This window comes from Spodoptera frugiperda, chromosome 23 (assembly GCF_023101765.2).
Source record: "Spodoptera frugiperda isolate SF20-4 chromosome 23, AGI-APGP_CSIRO_Sfru_2.0, whole genome shotgun sequence".
Classification (NCBI taxonomy): domain Eukaryota; kingdom Metazoa; phylum Arthropoda; class Insecta; order Lepidoptera; family Noctuidae; genus Spodoptera; species Spodoptera frugiperda.
In genome coordinates, this window is record NC_064234.1 from 4300535 (window position 1) to 4316099 (window position 15565).

Consider the following 15565-nt stretch of genomic DNA (forward strand, 5'->3'; position numbering starts at 1 on the left):
ATCTCATCATTCATTTGATGATCATCAGCTCTTTTTTATTTGATGAAATTATGCAAAACACGTTTAAGTACCCAATTCATATCTTTGACAATATTGTTTTAGCGCACCGAAATAGGTATTAAACTGATACTGCAAGTATTTTGAATTTGTATAATCTGTTTCGGGGCTACAATGCTGCAGATTGTGTGTACAAACACATCATATCATACTATTTCGATAGCGTCAGAATTAAAAAAAAAAAAACAATCTTCTTTACATAAAGAAGAAAATGTTGGGTTCAACTATTGCGTTAATTTATTAAAAATCTTAAAATTCTATCGACGTTGTTTATCACAGATATGCTTAGTAATTCAAAATGGCTTTTCCTATCGATGCAGACTCGGACACCATGTTGTTTTGCGTAGCTCTACCATCGAATTCGTGCACAGCCAGACTCTTGTCTACCACATTATTTGTGTTAATGTTCTTGGCGAATTTCCAAGTAAAGCCTCCACCAGGCTAGCTGTTTGAGGTTGCTGGGACTTTATGCCAAATTATCCTATTCAGATTTATTGATATTTTGATATCGAGAGACTCTCACCGCAGTTGTTTTCGGCATTAAAATCATTCACCTTTTAAATATTTGCTTAGTAATGTAAATTGCAGGGCAAAGGCCTCCCTACCCTCCTTCCACTCCTCTCTTTGTAGAGCCTTTGCCCTGCAGTGGGACGACCATGGCTGAAAATAAAAATAAATAATGTAAATTGATTTGCTAACTCGATGACCATAATTTAAATAATTCCCTTATTATTCCAAAAGCATTGAGGCTGGATAACGTACGTATTTTACGTACGTAAAATATCCTACAATTCAGTGTTGAGTAAATTGAATTTACGATATCGCAACTGGCTCGATACATCGGAAACCTAGCGTGCGGCTGCGGGTGCCTATAATACGTCTGGCGCTACGTTATGCATTTCCTGTGCTCCGGTTTTGGAACAGCTCGTACCGCAGTCGAAACATAACTCAAACTGTGCTGCCAATAAACATATCGAGCTAAATGTCCCAATGACAGATTTGAATTTCCTGATGTTTTATTTGTAACCCCTTTTCCTCAATTTCATTCTCATCTTTCCGATCTTATGATTGTTTAGACAAATGAAAATAAAATAGGTAGTTAGCTTCCGAGAAGAACAGATTATAGGCCATCAACGCACTTGTAACGCCAATGGTGTTTCTGGTGTCCATGGGCCGCGGTGATTGCTTACCATCAGATGATCTGTCTGCTCGTTTACCGACTTATACCATAAAAAATTAAATAGTTTGTTGAACAATCTTAATAATTACACTGCATAGGATATAAAATATGAACAAAATTCAATAATTTATCTGAAATCTTTAAACTTGTGTACTCTTCAAAAGTAGGTACTAGGCAAGTAGCTAAAGCTTTAAGAAAAGCTCTAGTGAAAATGTGAGTACCTACCATTTCAGTATTTTACTAAACTCCTCAAACGTCCTCCAAAATTTAGTAAGTAAACAGACTGAGTTTGACCATTATTCTTTGTCAATTACGTACATATTTAGTTTCATAACGGAAATTGGTTAGTCGTGGGCGTTTTCTGCCATTTTGTCAAGTAATTAGGTAAATCGCTAGAAAATAGAACGGTACTATATTGTAATATCATCAAATTGCCTAGAATAGATAGAAAACAATGCAATACATCCTTGACAAGTCTGAAACAATAGCGTTATCACTGCAATTGTTAACAATAAAATTGTCAATCAATGAACTTGGTATTTTTCTTAAATTCGTTTTGTATTTTGATGACTAATTTGTGTTTAGAATTAATTTATTTCTATTCTGACCCTATAGTAACAACACTGGCGCAGTCCGGAACGGTACTAACTGCACATCGCGATAAGCGGCGTGATAGGCTTTCCCTAGTAATTTAGTGTAAACAGTGCGACCTCGCCCGAGGGATCTTGGAGGATCGCGTCATTGTAACATGGGTTGAATGCTGAAACAAGGCCCGCCTGTATTACTGTTATCGCTCAAATTATCTCCGCACCCGTGACTAATATCCTGGGCTTATGTCGTACTAAAAAAGTACATTTGTTCTAAATTGTAAATTGTTTTTGTTGGCAACATGTTTAGTTGTTTTCGTGTATAATCGTCGATTTGGTTAAAATGTTTCGTGGGTTTGCTTTTAAGAAACCACTGTCTGTCTGGAGTGATTTTCCTCTAGTTTATCGCAAATAAATTTTCCAAACGATTAATCAGCGCGACATATTTTTGGATTACATAGGCAGTAAAATCCACAAAGTCACAATAATAACATGATGCATCGGCTTACACTGTTATTAAGAAAACTTTTGTAGTTATTCAATGTTATTCAAAATCTTCTAAAATTTACGTAATTTAGTTGTGCTTATCTACATCATATTTTCTAAGAACAGCAAGCTTTAAGCTTGTTAAGCCTTAAATATAATTAGTCTTGTGGCTTGAAGAATGTTATATTATTCTTGTGAACCTTCTAACTAATTGGATTAAATCTTACTTAACTGACTTAATTGATTTAAAGTTGGGAGAAAACGGTTCAGAGGTTCCAATCTGACTTGCAGGTTTGTTAGTCACTTGCTTACTATATTCATTGATTTATTTGCAAGCTTTGTCTAAAAATTTTTGATTAAGTGGTATCCGAAATTACTAAGTTCATTGCTTAAACTCCCATAATTGTTAATTAGTGTCGGATGGTTGATATTGTTCGATATATGAAGCGGTCAGTGACGCAGCATTTTCAAAGGCTGTTCAATATGTGGGTCGAGTATCTTTCGAGGATACATAGACGTGTGACGACCGAGAACCCTTCCCGGCTCATTTGTCGCTGGTGATACCCAACTCGGATACTGTTTCCGATTGAGTTACGTGGAATCCTCACGATAATTTACATTATTCAGTTTACTTTTTTCTTTATCTGTTAGCCTATATTTATTGACTTTCCCGCGGGACCAACCTCTTTCGCAAATCCCGAAATATGTAGAGCGTTTTATCGACGTAGCAACCGACCATCCAATATTTTTTTCTCCCATGTTACTTCCAAGGATACTCTTAAACTGAAGTACATACTTGTTTATTTACGATCGTCGAAAATCTACTTTGCGATGAAGTTAAACGCAGTAAATGAATGAAGATTCAATGCTTCTATTCAGAAATTAGTATTTTCTTTTACGTAGACACACGAGGAACGATGGAACTCATCGGCTTACTGTACTGTAATGGGGTTTTGTTTCCAAGTAATATTTAACGGCTTAGGCAGCACTATACTTCTCTAAATGACATTTCGATATCAGTTGCAAACGAAACACATGCGACCAAGTGACGAACACTCGGAAGTGTCAAGGGAGGGGCGAACGGGGGTGGTTACGTAAGGTCTGCCGCAAGTCCGCAACGCTCCTCGCGTTCTCCCGCTACCGTCAATACACGTCGCCGTGTCTATTGTTGTCGCTCACACGCTTGCTTGCATTTTAGCTCAGGATTTTTATTGGGCGACAACGTCATACCGCTTGTTCGTCATTGCAATGAAGTTTTTATTACAGAGGCTTACGGACTTCCGAGTTTTGTTGTCTCACTTATTGCATTTACTGGGTGAATGCATGTCTCTGTATCAAAGCTCAATGCAAAACGAGTAACCGTATCTTGCATCTGTTCCATATTACACATGTAATTCTATTAAGTTACAGAAACAATGGCGTCACCTAACTTTCCTCTAATCATTAGAAAAACCGCAATTCCTGACATATTGTCTTTCAATATTTATACGCATAGCGTCGGGAATAATCCTAGATATAGCGGAGAGATCGTAAATAAGCGTAAGGTGGTATCGGCAGTGGGGTACAAGGGCGCCCCTCGCCGAGCTTTATGACCAGCCAACCGGCCTGAATATTTGTGGACCGCGTAAAACCGCAGTTTTTGATTTGTGACCTTGTACAAATAGGTCACAGCATTCATTCCTGCCAATAAACACGAATAGTACTTTAAGGCGCTGTGCATAGTCAAAATAGGATTGATTCAACAGTTTTTTTGCCCAATGTTTACATGTTAGAGCAACAAAAAAAATATATGTTAATCTTGATCATTTTTATGAATGGACCACCTTCTTCAAAACACGATTTCTATAAATTTTCTCGATAGAAAAAAATCATAAACTAACCATTTAAATTGAAATTCTAGCCATTGTAACTATATTATTTATGAACATATCTTAATAAAATTAATAACAGTGACGGAATTTAAAATAATAAAGGGATCTGCCTTATTTATTTGTCGATTGAAATGAGATATTTGTAAGAATTAATATAATTCATGATAAATAACTCAGAACGAATCGAACAAAACGTCGTCCGATCATGACATTTATTCGTTTCTCTTTCATTCCTACGCGGACCGGCAGTGACCGCTGAGGCGCGCTGCTTGATGGACCTATGTCAGTTTGTGTCAATCGCCGCTCAGAAAATAATCATTCACTAACATATCTTTTTGCTGTTTGTAATATTTTATTTTGTAATTAGCTTTTTCTAAGTTGGGTTGTCAGTATATTTTTTTGTACGAAATCGATTTGAATTATAAGTTGTGTAAATACAATTATTTTTTTCATATACTATTACCGCGTAGCATGGTGCAGATGACACATTCAGTAACGTTCCGTACCATTCTTGAAAGGAGAAGGGGACTTTTGGGCCCAGCAGTTAACTAGTTGAAATGTATATTAAAAAAACCGTCATATTTTTCTAAGGGAAATCACAAAATATGGTACCTTGTTTCTATCTGGGAAGCGAGAAAACTTAAATTAAGTTATAAAACATTAATGATTATTTAATCATTTATGCGTATACGTACTCTGTGATTTAAACTTCTTAAAACACTTCTGTCTGACATCAGTCAGTCACCGATTGACAGATGACACTCGTTCGTTGTGTTTCGTTCTGAGTGCGCACGTATTTTCCATGTTTTATTGTTAAACCCCACGACCTCGGCTTTATAAAGGACTTTTGACGGATCTTGCATCTCTAAATTACCTGACTCTCTATTTTGGACAACTGTTTAAGCCTCTCGTAGTAGATTGTACGATTGCGACTGGTCGCAGTAACTCGTATTGGCAGAAGAGTCTTGGAAGATGTGGCGATTTTATCAGTTATTCGTCAGTGGCGTGCATCTCAGCCTGTATAATATGGTATCTCAGTTGGGAAAGATACCAAGAAAATATACGTACCCCGCCCCCTACACAATTCTTAGATGACATTCTCCTAATTATTGAAGATGAATAATACATATTTTATACTAATATTGGTGTTTTATTTATATATCCTCCTGTCCGTTTTTTAGTTTTTAAAAGATTAGTGTCTACTGCTTCTAAGGGCCTATGCACACGTTTTTTAAACGCACCGTCGACACGCGTTTGTAGCGTTACAGACACGCGTGTGTAGCGATGCGGAAGCGATGCAAACGCGCGTGTTATCGATACACACGCGCTGGTGCCGCGCGTTTGTATCGATACAAACGACAACAAACTGCACTGTAGGAGAAAAACATGGTGTGCATAGGCCCTAAGTGCAGAATGTTGAATGTAAAAACTTGTCTTCGACTGTAGCGACTGTTCGGGGCACTGGAGAGCCAAACGTGTCAGATCTTCGACACGACACACACGCTCCTTGCTTAAAACCATAACACAACCAAAAGTATTCAAAAGTATTTCGTAAAAAACATAGAAATACTGCAATGTTATAATATAACCTCACTTTTACTACATTAGGTACATATAACTTGATTCCTGGATAGCCAAATTTCACCAAATTTTCAGTGAGGCCTTGTTATTATATCCTCTAACAAATAAGGCTAGTTTGATTCAGTTAACACCTGGGCCCAGGAATGTATGGAGAAGTTCCCTTCTCCTTTGCTGGGATTAAAAATTATGCCGTAGCATTTTAGTTGTACCACATTCATATTATGTTAAATCATTCGTAAATATAGTAAATTAAATTAAAACCAACCAGAATGTTCTAGTCTTCAAATAAAATCTAATGGAATAAAAAATGTATGCTGCGAGTATCGATAGCGATAAAAAAAGATCTTTCTAATGTCCATCCCTAATCATGTGGTACTGAGAGACGTCAACGTCATACAGGCAACTGTCACTAGCGCAAAAACTATAGTAGTAGTAAGTTTGTGTAAATTATTGTTCGATTTCGGTTTTAGTCATAAAAAAACTAATAAAAAAAAAAAAAAAAATAAAATAAAAATGTATACAACATAATATTGAAAAAATAAGAAAACAAAAACTAATATGAGTAATGAGATTCGATCTTAAGGATCACGGAACGCGAATCTAGACAGCAACGCACTGGGCCACTCGTCCATGAAACTATAGTAGCGAAATTACGCTCCTCAATAAAATGGAATACGCGTATCAATGACATTTGCACGGTGCACCCCTCAGTACACGAGACCCACTTCACCTGCTTCACCCCTCAAATACATAAAAGTTGTCTATTCACCGCGCCTTAATTAGCATAGCAATCTATGCATATTATGTAGTTTTTTGAATGTTTAATTTAGGTTCATCAACATTTAGTACCTATCAGTAGCGATTCTGCCATGTTAGTATGTTAGATAATCCAGTAATTCTGTCTACATAGGAATTTGCCGAACACACATTCATTTCATATTAAAACAGTAATTTGTACATGTGTGTGAAGCTTCCTTGGAAACCGATCACTGCAGTCATCAAGAAAGAGAATCAAAACGGAAATGGGATAAGTTTCCGATTTTGTAAATTGCTTTCTATTTCTCGTCCAATGTCGAACAGTTTGCAAAGTAATAATCCCAAGATAATCATTTAATGTCCTAGTATCGTGTAGCTGCATGCAAGGAACCATAAATCTGCTCTTGGACATGTCTCTTATAGTTATACTGACTTTATAGACCACGATATTGAGCCATATAAAATGTTATAGCTCATTGAACAGTCTCGGTCATTTACGATTTTTAAGTTTCGTCGATACAGTGAAACTACCAAATAAAATTACGGCCTACAGTTTCCGATTTTTTTAACATATTAACTAAACTTATTTATATATAAATAACCTTTTTAACTTACGTTCCATAGACTAATTACGCTGAAACGAGCCGCAACTACATGTTTACCAAGGCAATATTTAGCTACAAGTAGCTATAAAATAAATTCAAGTCAATGAAACCATGTCAAGTAGAATGAATTAGTTATATTTCAAAGAAGATATAAGTGTATCCAACTGAATTGAGTGGTTAGGGATGCTGCTCCATGTTACGAGACTGTTTCAAGTGGAAAAACTTGTTAATGCCGCGTTTCTCAGTGGCCTCAGGGCAAGCCTATCCGCCCGGACCGCCGGAGTTACGTTTACATATTGTGAGAATAATATTTAGCCAGATTTATATAAGACTAGGTACTTCTGCGCGGCTTCATCCACTCTTCTCGAATCCTAATGATCGTGGCGTGATTTTATGATGCTTTTCTCAATAAATGGACTATCCAACATAAAAATCATTATTCAAATTGGTACAGTGATTCCGGAGATTGGCACGTTCAAACAGTCTTCAGTTTTAACTATCAGTATTAGTATAGATAATGATTTGGAGAAGAATTGTTCATCTCATACTCTCTTCGTCGTTGTTGTTCCTCATTATGAGATCTGCAAAATGGAGCCTATACGTATTTTCTATGCAATGCGTCTATACATCAGTGTAATTAAAATTGAATTGCATCGTCGGGATTGTAGAGGGGTTCCAAATAGGCCGGGTCAAAAAGTTGTAAGCGGTGAAGAGCGATCTAGATGCCACGCCACGCGTCCCGCGCTCGTAATTATGTGCCGAGATTTAGGGATGCCGCCTCGAATTGACCCAGATCTAAATAATCCCCTTGACGACTTCTACAACCAGGGATTGTTTTATCTTGTTACATATGATGGAGATTTTGTTACCCAAAAACTAAAATAAAAACAGCTAAGTAGCAATATATAACTATAGATATAAGTTCGAATGTACTTACACCATCAGTGTGTTCCTTTTAGAATTGCTTTAATGTCCGTTGAAGGTCAGATTTATTGATTTCGCGAAACCACTAATCATTTGTAAATAGTTGTTTGTCCATTTCGTTAGGAAACATCTCTAGATTTTAATTTGTTATGGAAACGATTTCCCTGAGCCAATGTTAAATATTAAGAGCATTCTTATTTTGGTCTCAGTGAAGTGCCTACTTGAAGATTTTCAGAAAAATAACATTATCCTTGAGGTGTAGTCTAGACTAGCGAGACGGCAGTTACGAAGGGTGAAGGCCAAGATTGCGTAAGTCAGAGAGATTTTAGGTACATAACGCAAACTGAGTCCACGAGGACTGGCTTTGAAATTGTATCAATCTGTATTCAGCGCAGGTTGGAGAGCCAGTTATAACCAATTAGGACGTTTAATCCAACATACGATGGTACAGGGTTAACGAAAATTGCCGCGCTGCCCATGCAATTAAATTGAAATTCGTTTCGGTTCTTCCTATACCCAGATTTTCGTTCGTACGTACCTACGGCTTGACGCTGTTTAATTAAACTTTGTAAAATTTTAACGCGAACAACCACAATTAAATGTTTGAACTGTTAAATATTTTATCCTAACGTTATGTAGGAGCCGAATTTGGGGTTTCGAGTGGCAACTTCGGTGAATGTTAAATTTGTATAATCTATTTTCGGAAAAAGGCGTTTGAATAATATAGTAGCGTGACTGAATGAGTCCTTTTAATAGAAGTAAACGTCGAGAACTGTGTGATGATGACGGAAAGTTTTTTACTTCTTGTCCAGGGTGCCATAGCAGCATATGACTGTCTGGACAACGAATTAGCCGTTGCGCATATTTGATTCGCAATGAAAACATTTCTCCCAAGTAAAATGTTCATCTAATGAAAGTAAAAAATAAAAGCAAGTCCATGAAAAAATAATATTTGGCCTACAAAAAATAAAATCGGCGCCAGACCGACCTATGCTAGGAAGCCAATACAGCTGACGTTATCAGATCTGGTTCGATTGAAATACGTGACGTGACTCCCAATTCGCTACCTCACACTCCATGCCACGAAAATAGTTCAAGCCTTGTATGTGTAGCTCCATTTAGTAGAACATTCGAAATTGTGGTTTTCATTGAAAATGTCTAGCGAACTGTTACTTACAAGTTATTTTAAAAATACTTTGAAACATTCGTGCTTGCTTTTTCGTTGGAATTTTACTTTGACAACTAAGAACTTGAACGTGATATTTTCTTGTATTCCTTCGGTTCGGTTGTTATATCGGTGTTTTAATAATCAGTGTAAGTCCGATGTGACAGGTTTATGAAATACTATAGAATATAGAACATGCCACGTTCGATATGCCCTAACTACTTACATAGTTCACAGCTGCTTATAAACTAAAGCGGTCGTCCGCTCGTAGCCCTTTTCTGAGCCACTGGTGACCATGACCGTGTCTGCTCGAAATTAACTCACTGACTGCTTACTGTTACGATGCGACTGGGATGGAACCCTCCATAAATTGTAAATCAGCTTTGCTCCCACCTCTATTTCATCTAATATTTCGAAAATCTAATGTAGATTTTGTACGTACAATATATATTTTTACAGTAGGTATTCCCTGAACTGAAATGTCAGCTATATTTAAAGCATTTCCATGAACACATTTTATAATATACGATTTTTCTTGTATTACTTAAAATAATAACAGAGAGCAGATATAAGAACTGAAAAACCTTGAATTCAGTATCTTATCATACCTATGACAAGAGCATGATAATGGTCCTTAGTCGCCGGTGTTCTCAAGTAGATAAAATTTGAGTAATGCAAATGACATTAATATACGAATAATGTTATTGTGGTAGCGCTTTCTCATAATATCCATACTTTCCTGACAACTTCACTTAATCTACTAAAAGCTAATTAAACATGCTAAATTAATACGGTTACGAGAGAATTTGATTATCTCCGCTGCGTAGGGATTGCTCATAATCATTGTAAACAATTGGCTGTTTCCTGCGCCATTAAATCAGGATAACTGCACGTATAACGAGCGATACAAATGTGTACAATTACGTTTTGTATCGTAAATACGAATCCTTTTTATGCTCGAATGCGTATGAACTCGGCAAAGCGACGATGTTTTGTAGGCGTTGGGAGACGAGGTGTCAATTATTACGCTGAGTTACACCGTACACGTGTTGACGCTGTATCCCGTGCCGATGTCATAAGGTCAGCCTGTATATTTTCTATAAATGTTACACTAGTTTAAAGGTTAAATGTTGTGATCTTATTTTAAAACTACTATTCTTAGCTCATATGATGTAGACAGCGTTTCATGCAGTTGGAAATACTCTGATAGTTCTCATGTTTATATTGATCTATCTGTCTGTCTAGTTGTATATCTACGTTAAATCCCCCTGTGTTAGGTAACTTGATTTAAAATGGTTTTTGTAGAGTAACTAAACAAACATTATGGACATTGCAAATTGTAATGTTGTCAAAACAAATATGCGTTGATGCAAACAGACGTAATAGGAAACTGCAGCATTCACGTTACGTCAGCTAAAATGATCACGTGAATCCCGGGTCGTTTATGACTTTTCCTTATATTAACGTTTAGTCATACTGTACAAGTTGACAACACAATAACCAAACAGCTTTTGTTGTTAAACTTGGCTAAATTACTCCGGTGAGTGTTACAGTGACCTATATCGACACAGCACGACCCGACCTGACTCTGACCGCCATCGCCACCTCCGTTCACGCTTTGTTGTCATAAAAAGGGAAAATTATATTTTGTTGATTTCACAAGATAACAATGGTTTCGCTTAAGTACAATGGTTTCAACTCACCTTGTGGGCGAAGTGTTTGTTTCGAGTGATACAAATAAAACCTTCGTCAAGTGCGTATTTTGTAAGTTGACAAATTAGGTGTAGAGGGACCTACACAGTATTGCCTTAAAAAATCACATTTTCCGTTTTATCAAATAAATCTTATTCCTTTTGTAAGTGATTTCATTTGTATCAGTGAAAGTAAAACAAAGCTCTGTTCGCCTACATCGTTGCATTATTCCCTCTGGCGAACATCATCGCATCGCGCATCAGTAGGCCCTTGTGGATACACGGACTACGGACTGTCCGTACAAATTGAATAATGGCTAGCCCGCCTCTACTAAGTGGATTCTATTCTGCTTTTCGTGTACATCTAATGTCGACCCCTGCTTACGTCACGACTAAAACAAACCACGTTTAGCCTCCTGTCTCATTTATTATTCCTTTGGTTTTGTATTTCAGAGTTTCATACACAATTTCATTAGCGACGTTATAATACGCAGCCTTTTGTGGAGTCGAGTTGATCTCATTAAGAATTAATAGGAAAGGCGACAGTACTGTTTCTAGTTATGACTTATTGTTCGGAACAAAGTGGTGAATAATTATTAGGGACACGTGGTGCGATGTCAAATCGACAAAGTAATCATTAGTATTGGAAGGATACTCTTTTACAATATTGAATATCCAACCATTATTTGATTTTTTATGTTCTTTCTAAATATAATTCTAGTAATGTGCAGGAAGTACTTAATGTGTAATTTGTTAGGAAAGTGCACAAAGGAGTATTACAGTCTAAAACATGGCTTGTGTCGCTAAATTATACGGCTCTTTCTCTCTACGAGTGTAATTCTAAAGTACTACTACATTTTACCGTTTCAAAAATAAAATGTTAAGAACTTGTCAGTGTAAAAGTCCTGAGAACTCAACATGTGGCACCACTTCTCACGTCAGCTTGAGTTACAAGTGCAGCGTGGATAAATGGAGTGCCGACCGTCCACGACACCTAGCGATTCATTATTTCTTCTTACTCCACAACTGCTAAAGTGTAATTACAATTAACTAACGTCTTAATGTAATAACGATTAATTGTATTACGAGCCCGCCCGTAGTTTCGTTCGTGCTCAATTAGTTAGCGAACACTGAATGGCGTATGGGAGTAACATTATTTTATCTCTCCTTATAAGGTCTAGGTATATTTTCTAGGTGATTTCTAGATAGTATTTGGTTGCATACATTTGAGACTTGTTTAAATTGTATTCTTTTTTTTTTTGTTTACAGGCGCAAAGCGACGATGACGATGTCGGGCCCGACGACGTCAACGTCGCCGTCGAAGGGGGCTTTATGGACGAATTCTTCAGTGAGGTAAGTCTCTTTTGTTTTCACACCGCACTGACGCGTAATCCACTTAATAGACTTTAATTAACCCAGAGCCACCGCTCTGTAACTCGCTGTTTAGTACGAACATTATATTCTGAAGGCTTTGTTAATTACAGTTGTAGTATAAATTCCTCAGCTAACTTGGTTACTCGGCTATTTTTATTAAATTGTTCAAAGGAATTAGAGCTGGAAGTAGGACAGTGAAAATAGTAGGAACTAATTACAAACTAATTATTACTTTTGTATTTAAATATATTGCTGCCTCGAAAGAGGTTGAATTTCTATTTGAAGAACATAGCCAATGTTTGACTAGTACAGAACGCATGAAACCTGTTTTAAACTTGTGGTCAACGACGTTATGATGTCATGACACTAAGAGCACTCTATTAATGTTCGCAATCCTACATAATCGAACATATCTCGATTAAGTATAAAATGTATGGTTACATAGAACTACAGATTAATCTTAAGGAATATGAATCATCCGTGACTCCATTATGACTAAGGTTTACGGACGCGTCAGTTTTGTCGTTTCTTCGCTCTAGTAATCACCATAATGAACTCGTAATCATATGATTCATTTCCTCTACATCTGCTTCTCACATTCCTTCAAAGGACCCTTCGTAGCTTAGATGTTGCGGAATCCTATCTAAGCGATGTTGAAATTGATGCCCATATATTATAAAGTCAAGAAAGAAAAACGTTCCCTTTTAGCTGCGAGATTTATCGCTGGATTTGGCGCTAGCGAACTGGATTAAATATTTCGATAAGAATTCCTCTCTCTTTACTGAGACTAACATTACGTCATACCTGCGATGCTTCCATAGACACAGCATCAATTCCATTTTGCAAGCTCCACTGACACGCGGCTATTCTGTCTGCCCGAGTTTTCCAATCAGCATAGTTGTACAAAAGTTTCAGCGTGCCGTCCCTATTGTTTTCGCGTTGTGCACGTAAGCGTTGTGCTGTTTGTTTTACTCGACTATATTACGTTATCGCGTGTCGCCATAGGTATTTAATTATGTCTACCCACATACCTATTTGGTATTCCGTACTTCACGAACGTGTAATGCCCCTCATCCGGATTCTCCGAATAATATATTTCGAAAAATGTCTTTGTAGGACAAAGAGCTTGTTAGCGAATACTTATTTATTCATTTACACGCTTCGAATGAAGATGTGTGCTGCTGTACTTAGTCGTGAAAACAGAATGAATTTAGTCGTAAATGTTTCTTACGTATTTAATCATGATGACCAGAAGCTTTAGATCTTGAAAACTATTTCGAACTAAGTATGTAATTACATACTAAGTTACAATAAGTTCCTAAATGATTCGGTATAACGCGTGCCTTTGAGTTAGCAACAACGAGTATGTACTACAAGTCCAAGGGGTGTAGAATGTACCCATGGCTTTTGAGATAAAAGCATTCGCATGTACAAAGCCTATGCCATGTAAATATACTCTAAAACGTCAATAAACTTGAATTATGGCACCTTATGATAGTTGTGACGTCATTATCGATTCTATGTCCGTCCTGAGCATGAACCCTATTTTTGCAAATTGATTATTCAATCAATTTGCTATAGCAAAGTTTTTTGTACTATGTAATCCTTAATATTCATTCCTGAAATACAAGGGCAAATGTAAAACGAGTATTTTCACGGTTGCCTAATACCCAATCAACTGTTTAATTGAAGCTATCGGACTATGTATGCGAAATATAGTTTTTATCGATTTATAGATACGTAGGATAAACCTTTTGACTCCAGGAAAATATAATCGGTCTAACGATTACATTTTCCAAGAAATTGGTTTAGGGAAAATAGATAGTCGATTGCTAAGCTAAAGCCTGTTTAAATAACCTCTGAATTTACCTTTTTAAAGAAATCACCCATCAAGTTTTTAAATAATCTAATATTTTATGCTAAAATAAATGACTCTATATTAATTTTATTATTTAAACAACGTTTCATACTTGTAAACAAATATACATTTTATTAATACAGCTATTAATGCTATAATGTTGCAGTTGGGGTCACGCTAAGTGTAAACCTAGCGTACCTGCTCTCCAGATAAATGGATGCGGTCATAACACTTTGTTAAATTGATTGTTTGAATACAGTATTGTGTATAAAGTATCCCCATTAGTTAAATAACTTAATTCAACAACAAAAATACCTTTTTATTTTCAAGTACCTAACAAATTTGTTTATGTCAGTTATTCTTTACAAGCTCTTAGGTGATTTAAAAGCTTGGTGAGTCACACAATCTATCTATGACTTACGAAGAAAATACAAATCTGTCTGGTTGGGAAAACACACAAAACTTTTGTCAGTGACGCAGGACTCGTCAGATGAGAAAGTTCGATAGTAATAGCAACAATAAAAAAATAATGTATGTGTCCCCTAAGACATTAAAATGAAGCTGACTCAACGGACAGGCTGTGGGCTCGTGAGTTCCGACTTCCGATTGGCGCGGCGCGCGGCGTGGCGTAGCTCTCGTAGCCGTAGCGCTACGAAGTTCGATACTGCGTACACATGACATCCAATTACACGATCCTCTCCGTTACATAATAACAGCTCCGTTTTAGTTACCTCCCGAATTTGTGAGTGGAGCAACTTGGGAACGTTACAACAAAGTTAGTACCTACTTATAGCACACTCATAAAAGTTGGTTACTTTTCACAACCAGAGCTTTGTCTTGTTATTACGCTGGTTACTTCGTACAAAAAAGTTTCACTTGTTTCTTTGAAGTATTTTGTAAGGGTTGCTGAAAGGGGATTTAATTTCACAGTATAGCACAGCCGTGTACAGCTCGGTTGTACTGTAACTGTATTGCTGTAGCTTACATAATCCTTGTTAATTCAGTGCCCGCAAACATGACCCGCTTCGGCACAGCTACCTCCATAAATAAAATTTCTATAGCTTTATAAATCTGCGAAGCCGCTCTGCACATTATATACCCATTATTTATGAGTACATAATACGGGATCATGTATTGGTCGACAGCCCCAGCTAGCCCTGCGTGGTGACTATAGATATGGACATTAACTCCCCAGCGAAGGGTCAATGTCCATCAAATTGCTATAAGCTGAATGGAACATAGAGAATTTTTCACTTGGTTCGTTCCGTAACTGCTACGAAGTGCCCTTTCAGCCTGAATAAACAACCCTTAACATTTTATAAATCACTACACATTTTATTCATATTTATAACTTACTTACGGCTTATGGCGTCACAAGAGTTTTCTACAATATCAAAGTTCTTGGGTTGAAATTGTGTAATGGATAACTT

At 36.9% G+C, this 15565-nt stretch overlaps 1 protein-coding gene across 16 annotated transcripts in view; it reads left to right on the forward strand.

Moving 5' to 3' along the window:
• Nucleotides 1–15565, forward strand: part of LOC118267189 (syntaxin-1A) — a 53759-nt gene that overhangs the window by 4058 nt on the left and 34136 nt on the right. For all 16 annotated transcript variants that reach the window (XR_007706794.1, XM_035581017.2, XM_050702954.1 and 13 more), the window contains exon 2: nt 12173–12256. Coding sequence is in view for 15 of the 16 variants with exons in the window: in XM_035581017.2 (XP_035436910.2) it covers nt 12173–12256 (84 nt within the window). In the remaining variant the exon portion in view is untranslated. The remainder of the gene's footprint in view (nt 1–12172; nt 12257–15565) is intronic.